At 38.5% G+C, this 12,717-nt stretch overlaps 1 protein-coding gene across 3 annotated transcripts in view; it reads left to right on the top strand.

Moving 5' to 3' along the window:
- The window catches only part of PAMR1 (peptidase domain containing associated with muscle regeneration 1), a 55,928-nt gene extending 43,478 nt beyond the window's left edge, over nt 1-12,450 (top strand). Inside the window, exons 7-12 of one of the 3 annotated variants that reach the window (XM_066321035.1) lie at nt 1,546-1,716; nt 4,361-4,573; nt 6,084-6,150; nt 8,244-8,476; nt 9,834-10,129; nt 11,407-12,450. In XM_066321035.1, coding sequence (XP_066177132.1) covers nt 1,546-1,716; nt 4,361-4,573; nt 6,084-6,150; nt 8,244-8,476; nt 9,834-10,129; nt 11,407-11,943 — 1,517 coding nt within the window. In that variant the 3' untranslated portion in view covers nt 11,944-12,450. Of the gene's footprint in view, nt 1-1,515; nt 1,717-4,360; nt 4,574-6,083; nt 6,151-8,243; nt 8,477-9,833; nt 10,130-11,406 lie in introns of all 3 variants that reach the window. The other 2 variants (XM_066321037.1, XM_066321036.1) reach the window with 2 other exon arrangements.
- The last annotated feature ends 267 nt before the right edge of the window (nt 12,451-12,717 follow it).

Here is a 12,717-nt window from a genome sequence, read left to right as displayed (position 1 = left end):
GTCTTCATTATGCTAATCATTGGATTGTCCACAATCCATATAAATGGATGCATCTATGTATGCTCTGTGTAAGGATTACAGGGCAGAGGCCTTAGAAAAGTTTTCCTCTGGAAGTTTTAAGCATCAAAATCTGGCTGTGTGTAAGCAAGCAACTGGCTATGAGGCAAAGCAGAAAAGTCAAATTCCAAAAGCATAAAGCAGGGATGATCTCTTTAGCATTGATCTATCTATTTTCAGCAGAGTACCACAGATGACAGGTGAAACCCATATGCAGCTCTATGTCTTGCCCTGAATCCTCTGCCATGCAGTTTTTCACAATAAATGGCCCAGGCAAAGCCAGACAAAAGAGATGGGTAACTGTGTACATAATAAACCATGTGTTTCCTACATTACCTACAGAAGTACACAGGTAATTTCTACATACAGGAAACTGGCCTTAAAAAGTGTAAAAAGTGACTTGGAGAAGGTTAATGAGGCATGGATATTCTCTGCCTCTCATAACAAAGAAAGTACAGCATCAAAGAAAATTATCAGGTGGCAGACTAGAAACAAAACTAAAGAAGGCAGTGCATTTTTTGAATTTATTCTGTAAAACTCATTGCCACAGGATATTGTGGACACCGAGTATGTGGTTGACTTTAGAAAACACCGAGACAAACAAATGTTAAAAAAATATCAGCGGCATATGTCACCAAAAATACCATTGTAGTTCAGGTAGTTCTTGAGCTTTTTATTGTAGTTCAGGTACATGATAACCAGTTCTTGACTTTTGAATGCTGACAGATTATGCCAGGGAAGTATTCCACATGTTTGTTCTGTTTTCATAGTTCTTCCTTCAAATCTACTGTTTACCACAATTGGACAGGTCTCTGTGCTGGGTGGATCTTAACATGATTGGTTTGATGCTGTCAGAGAAATCTTGCTTTTGATGCTTAATCCATATTTACTACTTGCAATAGTTATATAGAACATCATCTGTATTTTCACAATAGAACAAATCCTGTGGAAAGGGTAAATATTCCAGTTTAGTAAATATCAAGGTTCCTTTTTAATGTAATTATGTTAATGTTTGATTTACACAAATAATGATGCTTTACAATTTCAGAGTTGTTATCTGAAAATCTATATAAAATTGAAAGAGGAATTTGAAAGAAATTCAGTATAAGGCTTTTAAGGATCTGGATTTTTTTCTTGACTGAGCATGGTAGTTCATTCAAAACCCTTGTTAAGATGGAAAATATTTCAAGTATTAATATTCTGAGCAAATGAACCATAATGATTCAAACACTTATGCACATGATCATGTGACACTTCAAAGTAATCCAATTGAACTTAATTGATCTAGATAATTTTTGAAAAGTGGGATGTAAGTGTGTGTAGAGCTGACATCTAAACAACTTTCTAAAGACCAGCATATACTGGTCTCTTAATTTTGAGTCCTGTGTCCATTGTAATTGGTTTTTCTATGTTCTAAGTAAAGAATCATCCTAACACAGTCCTGTTTTTGTAATAAAGTGGATTTTTTTGAAATATCTGAACTGTCAGTGGTGATGTGTAGGACTCCAGGTGCTCCTGCTCATGGTATTGTGGAAGGAGATGACTTTAAATACGGGGCCCGGGTTTACTTCAAGTGCAACGCAGGTTACAGCTTAAAAGGCAGCCGTGTTGCCTACTGTCAGCTTGATGGGATTTGGTCAACACATCATCCTGAATGTGGTAAGGTCACTTTAAGTTTTAATTCTTATCAAATATTTTGGTGAATGTATTGCCATGAAACTAGACTATCTAAATCTTACTTGATATTTGGTAGGTCTCTGGCATAACATGTCCTTTTGTCTTCCTGTCTTTAAGAAGCAGTAGGAATTCTTATTTTACTCTGCTGGAGCCCCAGCCTGCAAGACTTTTATATAAAAAGGTCTGACTGAAACATCACTTCAGTGAAAACTAGTAACCTCAAAGTCTTTAGGCATGTATCCTTCTTACACATAGAGAGAAAAAGTCTAGGACCAAAGCCAAGTGAGGGACTTAGTGCAACAATGAATAGCTACTTTCCTTACTCTGTGTGTCTGACACCTTCTCTGCAGAAGCCTGGTGCACTCTGTGGAATAGGAGCTTACTGTGTGAACATTAGACTTATATTTCAATTCTCATTCTAGACAAAAATTGATAAAAAAGAAATTTCTGTTCATTCTGACTGTGCAGGATGGCATGGCTACCATTCACATTGGTTCAGCTGTTAATTTCCTTCTTGTCATCCAAAGAGACTTTAAATTTCCTTCAGTTGATTTGCATTACACAATTTCATTTCCACAGTCCAGAATAATTTGGTTCAATTGATCGTGTTTTATAAGTGTGTTATGTCAAACAATGTAAATTTTTAGGGGAGTGCTGTAAAACAGCTGTATATAAGTTCATTTGAAAGAGCAAGCAATAAGTATTCTTCTGTGTAGAGAGAAGTCTCCAATTGCAGTAAATGTAATGTCAGGATCATGCCAAGTCCCTGCTGCATGATGGCCCTGGCTAAAGATCTATAGAAGGAGCTGTCTCTAGACTTGGCAGTCACTGAAGTGCTAGGTCTCTCCTTCCCAGATGTTTCCTCTTTGTTTTTAATAAATCAAAAAGGTCATAACCCTGAGCCTAAGGAAGAAGACAATTACTGTCAAAGTACTGAAATAAGAGAAGGCCTTGAGTGACTTACTTGGTCAAGCTCTTGCTACATTTGGGAACACCCACTCTGCTGATCAGATGATGCCTCCGGGCCAGCCATCAGTGCAGAAGGCAACTTGCAAATATAGCATTATTCTGTGGGGGATTCTCTGTAGTCTTTAGCTGCTATCAAGTTATCAGTCACTTATGGTTCAGAAATGAGAGAGCCTGTGAGGTACACAGAAGGAAAACAGAGCCAAATGAAAAGGAGACATGGCTCTGCTTTTCCCTTTCCCCTGGTGGAGAGGAAGTTCAGAAATCCTTTTTTACTGACTATGAGGTATTTAAGTATATACATAGCCTTCAGCATACTGTAAAATCCAATGCTTGTAAAGAAAACACTGAAATATAGACTCTGCTTGAATGCTATACTCACTGTTAAAAAGCACATGCTCTTCATTGAAGTGACGTTGTGATGGCTGGCTGTGTGTTCACACTCTGCTGAGCTGGGCTTTGTCTGGTGGCACAAGGTATGACTTTGTGACAGGACAGGGCCATACCTTTGCACTGTAACTGTGCTGATTTTACAGCAATTTAAATAAATGTCCGAGTGCTTTGTTGTATGTTGGTGCTTTTGTGAACTGAGGCTCAGCAAGCAGCCGAGCCTGAAGCAATGATATGAAGAGGTAATTTGGGGTCAATTGATATGTCCCAGTCCTCTGGGCTCTCTGTGAGCAGCACCAGCACCATCTGTCTGAACTAGATGTTCACTGGTTATCATGCACTGAGACACCAGTCAGAGAAATGAAACAGAATTGCATGTAACTGTTGTCCTGACAAGAAAACTGAGATGAAATCCAAAGGGGAAAAAAAACCACAACCTTGTCAGGTGCTAAATAGAAAGAGCAGAAGAATTAAAAATAAGGGAAATATCATCTTCTAGCATCACATAGTGAATACTGTCCTCTAGATTTAGGCCAAAAATCTAAATTTATTGAGAAAAAAACCCCCAAAGAACCAAAACCATAATGAGAATTAAAAAGAAGTGGAAAATACTGGGAAGGAGGAACTAAAAGAGGTTTTATAGGCAGAATATAGCATGAGTAAGCTTTTCATATTAAACTTTTATTGTCAATAAATAGATACATGTGTTCTCTTTCAATTCCTGTATTTCCCTGGATTATTGAGATATCTCTCTCAGTGCTAAGAAAACAAAATGCAGCCAAACATAAAAGCAAAATTAAGTAGTCTAGTTTTATTATCCAAGTGCAGTGAAGTATTCAAAATACAGAAAGAGGAAAAGAATGCCAAGGGCCTGTTTCCTGTAAATAGTTTAAGTGCAGCCTTTTATGCTATTGAAGAGGCCTTGTTAATATTAATAGAACATTAACATCATGGAAAGTCAAGGTTCTTTTTCAGGATTGTCAGCTACTTCTTAAGGTTTTAATGATTTGAGATTTTTTACTAATTTGAGAATCTTATGCTTTCAGTGAGACTAAAGTGTGTATTATAAACAGACATCTCTGCATTATAATTTCTTCTTTAATATTTGACATTTTAAAAGATAAGCATCCCAGATGGGTCTTGAAAAGGTGTCTTTAATAAAGTGTAGATTGTTTAGTAACATCTGAATGACATGCCAAGCAATTTGATGGGTGAAAATAGCGCAGTGAACCTGATAAAATGGTTACCATCTTTTTCCTCCTATCATTAGTTCTAGAAGAAAAAAACTGCTCAGATCCTGGTGGCCCACTCAATGGCTACAGAAGAGTAGTGGAAGACACTGGGCTCTTGAATGGACGCTATGCAAAAATTGGCACAGTCATTGCTTTCTTTTGTAACAACTCATATGTTCTCAGTGGCAATGAACAAAGGACCTGCCAAGATGATGGAGAATGGTCAGGGAAGCAACCAATCTGCATAAAAGGTACTTTACTAACTTTTTTACCACAACTCACACAGTCTGCTATGGTTTTACTGGATTGGGTTTAATATCATTTGCACTTGACAAACAATCATATTTGCTAATAGTAAGCTGTCTGGCTCATACCTGATACTGAGTTTTGTAGCTGGCAGCTCTGCTGGCTGCTATACTCAGACAGAGAAGACGCCAATGATTCCAGAAGATTTCATCTCTAAAGAGGGCAAGGAATGTTCCCTAACTATCCATATTCTAGGACTGCATAAGATCAAAATCAAGGAAGATCAGGAGAGAATTGAAATAGAATGAAATAATTGTCTCACGAGACTGTTAACAGTAGTTGCTGCCATAGGGAATAACTGTCATTTCACAATCTTTTTAAAACAATGGGACCAGTCATGAATGCAAAAGGTGGAGTCTGTACATTGCAGCCTTGAAGATATGATTAAATTATATGCATTCATCAAAACACTGAATCACACCTTTAAATCCTAGCTCTTGACCTAGAGCTATTCTACTAAGTGTGTATGAAATCCTGAGTGAATGAATGAATGAAAGAATGATTTTGGACTGGGAAACTGCTACATTCATTTTATGAAAGCAATTTCTTGACATATGGATTTTTTAAAAAACTGAAATGGTTATAATATAAGGAAATATGTCTGTCCCCTGGGGAATTTGCTTAATTCTGTTGTTTTAGATGAAAATAATCTCTCCCTGAAGCATGTAATCATCTGTGGAAAGCATCTTTATTGATGCTTACTGACATAATGGTAAACATATATATCAATCACAAAGAACTAGATATTGTTAAATTAGACAGAGAACAAGTGCTCAGGAGTAGAGATAAAATCCATCCTGCAAGATTCCTTTTCTTCCACTCAGGGCAGCAAGAAGGAGACCCTGGCAGAGTTACTTGAACTTGAATATTTTATCCTACTCTTAAAGTAAGTCAACTGAATATGCAAAACTAGAAATTTTAGCTCTCCTTTCTGTTATTTTATGCATATTCAGGTAACTCTGAAGTGTTCCTTTGAATCAGAGCCTCCAATTCCTTCCATAAGTGCACAAACAGACTCTTAGAAGTCCATAACATCATGCAGAGCCTTTCTCTGTATGCTGAGTTACTGGGATTAGCTGTGTGGGGCTACACAGATGGAACTTGAGTATTTTTATACATAATTCCATTACTGGAAAAGTTTGCAGTTATGCAAGTGTGGCATTCAGACACACTGAATGATGGAGAAATCATGCTCCGTGCCTGAAAGTGCCACTGCAGAGTAGTTCAGTAGCTTCCACTGTTGTAATCAGATAGATCTTGTGAACTGTGAAGAAGTATTTTTCCAAAACTTTAGGTTTCAGGATCGATCTTTATTTTAATGTACATAACTTAACTGCCTCTTTTCTTAATCCAGCCCACTATAGTTAGTGAGAGGAAAGGTTGGAAATGTGTATGAACCATAGCACTTGAGCTGTGAATGTGAAAAAGTACTGTGCAACATTATATTTTTTCTAGCCTGCAGAGAGCCAAAGATCTCTGACCTGGTGAGACAGAAAGTGCTTCCAATGCAGGTTCAGTCAAGGTGAGAATGTAATATCTCAACTACAGTTTAAAGAAAAAAATGTGATTGCTTTTCCCCTCCTCTCCTTTTCACCCCATGTGTTTAGCCTGCCTGAGCAGCGATTCTTACAAATCCACTGATAATTGAGCAATGAGAGCTGCTGGGAGGGGAGGGCTGATTAAGCACTGGTTGCCAGTTGCTGGAGGCAGCCAGGAAGAAATGCACAGATAGAGATGGACAAACTACAGGATGATGCTGGAATTCTGCTTGCAAGCTTGTGACAGACTATGAGAACAGTCTAAGAACAGTTCCTTGGGGCTAATGATGTGTGTTAAAATATGAACATGTGCCATCTTAGTGCACAGGGAGAGCACCAGGAGAGAAGAGGGTATGGCAATGCAATCTGCTCCCAGCAAGTTTCAACATCCAAAGCATTATTGCACAATTTATATAGGCTGGGCATGAGGGAGAGGAGGAAGTAGAGTAGGAGGGGAGGAAGGAATGAAAGATCAGACCCTTCCTGGGCTTACCAGTCTAATGATTTCTTGAAATAAACCCAGTCTGAATTAGTTATGTGGCAATGTTCAGGTTCATTCTCATCCAAGTAGTAATTTCTCATTTCAGGGTTATTTTTGAAGTACATGATTCATTTAATTTTAGATTCAGTGCAAGAACTGTCCTCATCTTTGGTCTTAAGAACAGTCATATCAGGACAGAATAAAGGTCCAGCTCAAGTCATATCCTGTCTCTGGCAACAGCCAGTAGCAGATGCCTAAAGATTAGAGGAACGAGGCAAGCATATACTTCCAATCACTCAGCAGGTCTGTGATGTATGATTGTAGAGATGGCCCTGAGAAGCTGACATGAGGCTTTAGTAGCCATTAGGGGATTTTTCTTGCTTAATTTTTTCCATTAACTTTTGAATACAGGTCTTGTATGTTTCAGATATGAAAATCAGCTGTATTGAGAGAACATGCATGCCCTCCCTTCCATGAGATGCCATGAGATGATGGCATCTCATGTTTGTGGACTATTTGTAATCCCTTGAAGTAGAATCTCCACTTAATAGGTGAATACTGAGGTGAAGTCGAGCCTATGCAATATTGCAAGCTGCCTGTGAGTTTGGAATGATACCCTGGCAGACTAAGCACAGCACAGCAGCTCTCATCCTTCTTCCAAAATGCAAGAGACTTGCCGTTGCTCTTTGTAACTTTACTTTCCTGTTACATAGCACCTCACAGATTGGGTACGATGGAGGTGTCTGTGTCTCTGTGATAAAAAATTAAATCATCATGAGAAAAAAAAAAAAAAAAAGTCTTTTCTGGATGTAGGCAGTACCAGAAATCTCAAGGGGAAAGTAATTTCTTGCTGTATTTTTCAGTCATAAAAAAGGGGTGGTTTTTTTTTTGGTTAGGAGCTGTTAAGCATTAAAGTAAGGGACACATTCTAAATGATAAAAATTTAAGTATAACTATAGTCAAGCTTATGGTCCATATCTATGCTGGTGCATATATTTGTTTCTTAATTATGTGCCCTGTTTCAGCTAATCAGTACAATTTCTAAGTGGAAGCTTAGCGATTATGAAATTATGAAATCTCTGTGGTTAGGCAATTATCTTTGTTAATTGCTAAATCAAGCAACTTTAGCAACATCATTTAATCTGAATTAGTTCCTAATACTGTCTAATAAAATATTCACTAGAGAAAAGATGTGCCTAGCTCCCCTCTACTGAGACTTAATTATGACAATGCCAAATTCAGGTGTAATTTCTTTATTTAAAAAAATGGTTTCTCAGTCCTTTTGTGAATGGAAAAATCTTCCACATCCAGAGGGAACATATTTCAATTCAGAAACTGTAAAATGAAAAAAGAGATACAAATAGGATATGTATAAACATATGTGTAATCATATATGTGTGCCGACCTATGTAAATACAATAGCTGGGATGTAAATGGGAGTTTTGCTAAACTATGCTGGAATTATGATTTTCCTTATTCTTTCACGAGTAAAGTTCATATGATTTTAAATGATACTTAACATAACTGGTGATAAAGTCACTGTAATGATTGCTTTTATAATATTATAATTATTGTGTTCTTTGTGCCTTGAAACAGAGAAACACCTTTGCATCAACTTTACTCTTCTGCATTCAGCAAGCAAAAGCTTCAAATCTATCCAACCAAGAAGCCAGCACTGCCATTTGGAGAACTGCCCCCAGGGTACCAGCACTTGCACACTCAGCTCCAGTACGAGTGTGTTTCTCCTTTCTACCGCCGCCTGGGCAGCAGCAGGAGGACTTGCCTGAAGACAGGAAAATGGAGTGGGAGAGCCCCTGTGTGTATTCCAAGTGAGTCTCCAAGGGGAAAAAAAAATGTGCATATCTCTTGGGTGAATGAGGGAACAGGATGTGTATTCATCTCAGATATTTAGGGAGTCACAGCAGTGTAGGCTGCCTATACTTCCAGCTGGGATAAAGGAGCAATAAAGCTGGAAGGATATATGTGTCTTTTTATCTACCAGTAGAACTTGTGCAGTTGATGGTAAAGTGATCAGGCTTTCAGAACTGTAATTTGTCTTTAATTTTTTCTACTCTTTTATTGAGCAAAAGGTATAGTGAGTCTTTCTCCTGATTTGAAATAGCTTTCCTACTATCACTTCATGCTTTTTTGTATTATTTACTCCAAATGCGACTTTACTTTCATTTGTATACTTTGGCACACAGCTGACAAAACCAACAAAGTTTAAGCAATAGAAGGGAGAGTCTGCAATTTTTAAGAACCTCTTCTTTTTATATATCCTACTAAGGAAGGGTTCATATTGCAAACTGTAAGTCTAGATAAAATCTAATCTGGAGCTAGTGCACAAAGTAAGTTAGGGTAAGAATGTCACAAGATTTGGTAAACCCCACTAAAGACATCAAGAAAACTGTGAAAAGTAGATCTTTACAACAAACAAATTTTTATTGCTCTTGTTTGTGGTTTTACTTTGAGATTGTATCATGTATTTTGAAAAGTATTGCATTCACTGTGGACATGCACACACTACATCCCAGAAAGAAAAAGTCTCTCCTAAGGGAGACTAAAATATGTGACCATGCAATGTAACTCTTTCAACTGAAGTAAACCTTTGATGATATAGGGAATTTTACCCCAGGTCCAAGTGTGTATAACACATTCCTAGAACAAGGCAGAGCTTTTTCTTTTCCCCAGGATGGCTGTTGATTGAGATGCATTTGTTTCAACATCCTTGTAGCAAGGCAAGTCTATTATAGGCATGAATTGACCTGCTCAAAGATTTGTGCCAGGAGAGGCCTCAAAAATACACTGTGACTGCCTGGGGTGAATTTTAGTGCACTGATGGCTTTATGATAAACAAGAATCAGGGATTCATTCTATTTCTTTCTGCAGTCATCTCATTATAGTGCAACTCAATAAGGTTGCTGCTCAAGTGCTAAATCCACATTCCTACTTTACCCAGGAATTCAGGTAATAATGGAAAACTTGATTTTTTTTTTTTTTTTAAAAGCTGTATCAAATACTCCTATAATTCTGCAGGGTAGAGACAGAGGCTAATTAGACAACTGTCCTTCATACTCATCACTGCAGTTCAATTTCTTTTGACACATTCTAAGAATGTCTCAAGAGTAACGCTCAGATTCTTTTGGGGAGAAAGTGTTACCTACTTTTTGCTTCACGTTTCCTCAGTCTGTGGCAAAGCAGAAAACATCACTCTTAAGAAGGCAGTGACCTCCACGAGGTGGCCGTGGCAGGCAGCCATCTATCGCACGGCCAGCGGGGTGAAGGAGAACAGCCTTCGGAAAGGGGCCTGGATCCTCATCTGCAGCGGGGCCCTGGTCAATGAGCGCACCGTGGTGGTGGCCGCACACTGCGTCACCGACCTGGGCAAGACCACCGTGCTCAAGACAGCGGAGCTCAAGGTGGTTCTGGGCAAGTTCTACAGAGATGATGACAGGGATGAAAAGACCATCCAGAACCTGAGGGTGAGTGAGCCCGACAGAAGTGAAAAATGATGAGCACAGGTAGATGCTGGTCACTTCTGTCTTGTATGGGGGGAAAAGGTCCCCCTCGGGCAGTGCACTTTGTTACTTGAAATGCATGTGTAGACTCAAGTGCCATGGCACAAGAAGGGCATGTGCTGTAGTTCATTGAATTCCTCGAAGCCATCCAACTCATACATTCACCTCTAATTAAGAAAATAGCTCAGATTCTGTGGGCCATAATGTCTTGAGTGATATTGCCAGTAAAAAAGTAGAAGAGATGCCAACTACTGTCAAAATTGATTAGCATAATTTATGAGGGAAACACTTGTGCTCTAAATCCTGGTTTGATGCCATGAGCACATTTCCCTTCTCAGCCCCAAGGCCGAACAGCTCTAAACTGAAAAGAAGTTTATGCCTGACTCCAGCTCCAAAAATAGCACCTTGGGCTCACCAGAGTGATTTGCTTTTTTTCAAGCAGAACTAGAAATGCTGAAGTCAAAATGTGAAATACAGCAATTTTGGGTATGTGTGTCTCTTTTTGGGGAGAAGTGTGGGGGATGTGTCTGAGTTAATTAATGGATTTTATCCAAAATATTATAGTTAACTTGATTCTTTCCCTCATGACCCCTTTTTAGTTTCTTTCTTTCATTAATCCCATTTTTTTCATTCTTTTCCTGTAAGAAAATGTACTTTTTTACAGTATTTCCTTAAAGGAATCCTATCTGTTCTTGTAGCATTTCATTAAGGAAACAAGCAGTAAAGGTTTGGCCCCAATATTATGTAATGTATTGCTAGTAGTCTTTTTTGGTGGAAAGTCAGGTGCATTTCAATCAGAAAGTAACATTTTAGTTCAAAGCCCCATCCCATCCAAATTCCACAGGATGATGATGTCATGGCAGGTAAAACCTTTTCAGTACACAGTAGAAAAACTTGAACTGCATCTTAACTCCCCATATTGCTAAAAAATGTCTTGACTGCTTTTGAGTAAGAAGTGTTTCATGAAATAAAAACTTTACTGAAATCCAAGCAGAAAAAAAAATGAAAAAAAGAAAAAAGAAATGGAAAAAAAAAGAAAGAAAGAAAAGGAAAAAAATGAAAAAAAGGTCAGAAGATTCTCAGTCTGTGCATGTTTCTCATTTGAGTGAAAGAATACCTTAGGTGAGGGTACAGAAGTTACGCAAGATAAACTAAAATGTATTTTAGTAGTATGGAAAGAGTGCTGCTGACTTGCCATTGCTGTTAACTCTGTAATTCTTCCTACTCTGTTTCCTCTCCAGATTTCTGCCATCATAGTGCATCCCAATTATGACCCTATATTACTTGATTCTGATATAGCTGTCATAAAACTCTTGGACAAAGCCAGGATCAGCAGTCGTGTTCAACCCATTTGCTTGTCATCTTCTCATGATTTGACTTCGCCCACAGAGGATTTAAAGATAATGGTTACTGGCTGGAAGGTATTGGCTGACATCAAAAATCCTGGATACAAGAACGACACAATCCGCATGGGAGTGGTTGAGATGGTGGATTCACTGTTGTGTGAGCAACAGTATGAGGATAATGGGATACAAGTCAGCATCACTGACAGTATGTTCTGTGCCAAACAAGACCACACAGCCTTTTCTAACATCTGCCCTGCTGAGACTGGTGGGATTGCTGCCATAACTTTGCCAGGAAAAGCATCTCCTGAGCTGAGGTGGCACCTGATGGGATTAGTGAGCTGGGGTTATGATAAAACTTGCAGCTTAGAACTCTACAGTGGCTACACCAAAGCTCTTCCCTTCAAAGACTGGATTGAGAAGAACATGAAATAAAAATCTGAGTCTGGAAATGGCATTTTATAATATAATATCTCTCTCAGTCTCTGCTACTTTAGGCTTCTCATCCCAGTGATGAGACATGGGATAAGGTTAAGGCAGACAGCCTGGTAATTTGTTCTAAGATCAGATATTTCATCAGGCTACTTTACTTAACCCATGACAGAGGGTCGTAGTGCATGAGAAGTTTTGCCATATTTTGTCTGTCTCCCCTGGTGGGAGGACAATGTTCTGCTCCTGAGTTTAACTTGCAGAAACAGGACAGTAAATTCTGTCTGAAATTAATCTGTAGTATGCAGTTCCCTGGAGAAATTGATGATGCGACTCTCCCAAAGATCTGTGTGACTGAGTGGATTAAGAGTCTGAAAAGAGTAGCCTGAATTCATTATGACGGATGAGCTTGTTGTGGTATGTGCTGTCTGTATTGCCATAGTACAATGTAATCTTCTTCCCTCCCAAGTACTTTACACATTTAAATAAACCATGGTTTGTTTTTTTAACCTATATACTCATGTCTGACATAATTTAGATCCATTGTTGCTTTATCTGTGTCACTTTCTAGGAACTCTATACTGCCCTTGTCTCTCGCATGTCACTCTCAATTGGGACTCTTCAGGAACACTAAAAGGCAGAATCAGCACAAAATTCAAGGACTGTATAAATAACAAGATCTTTCTTCTTAATACAGCCAGTGCTGCTATTGTACATGAACCACTACAATGAAATGTACAGAAGAGTTCTCTTTCACCTTGTATTCTAAATAGATGAAAA

The sequence above is a fragment of the Sylvia atricapilla genome, chromosome 6, assembly GCF_009819655.1.
Source record: "Sylvia atricapilla isolate bSylAtr1 chromosome 6, bSylAtr1.pri, whole genome shotgun sequence".
NCBI classification, from domain to species: domain Eukaryota; kingdom Metazoa; phylum Chordata; class Aves; order Passeriformes; family Sylviidae; genus Sylvia; species Sylvia atricapilla.
The sequence above is the reverse complement of the archived record's forward strand: the minus strand, read 5'-3'. Positions and strand labels throughout refer to the sequence as shown.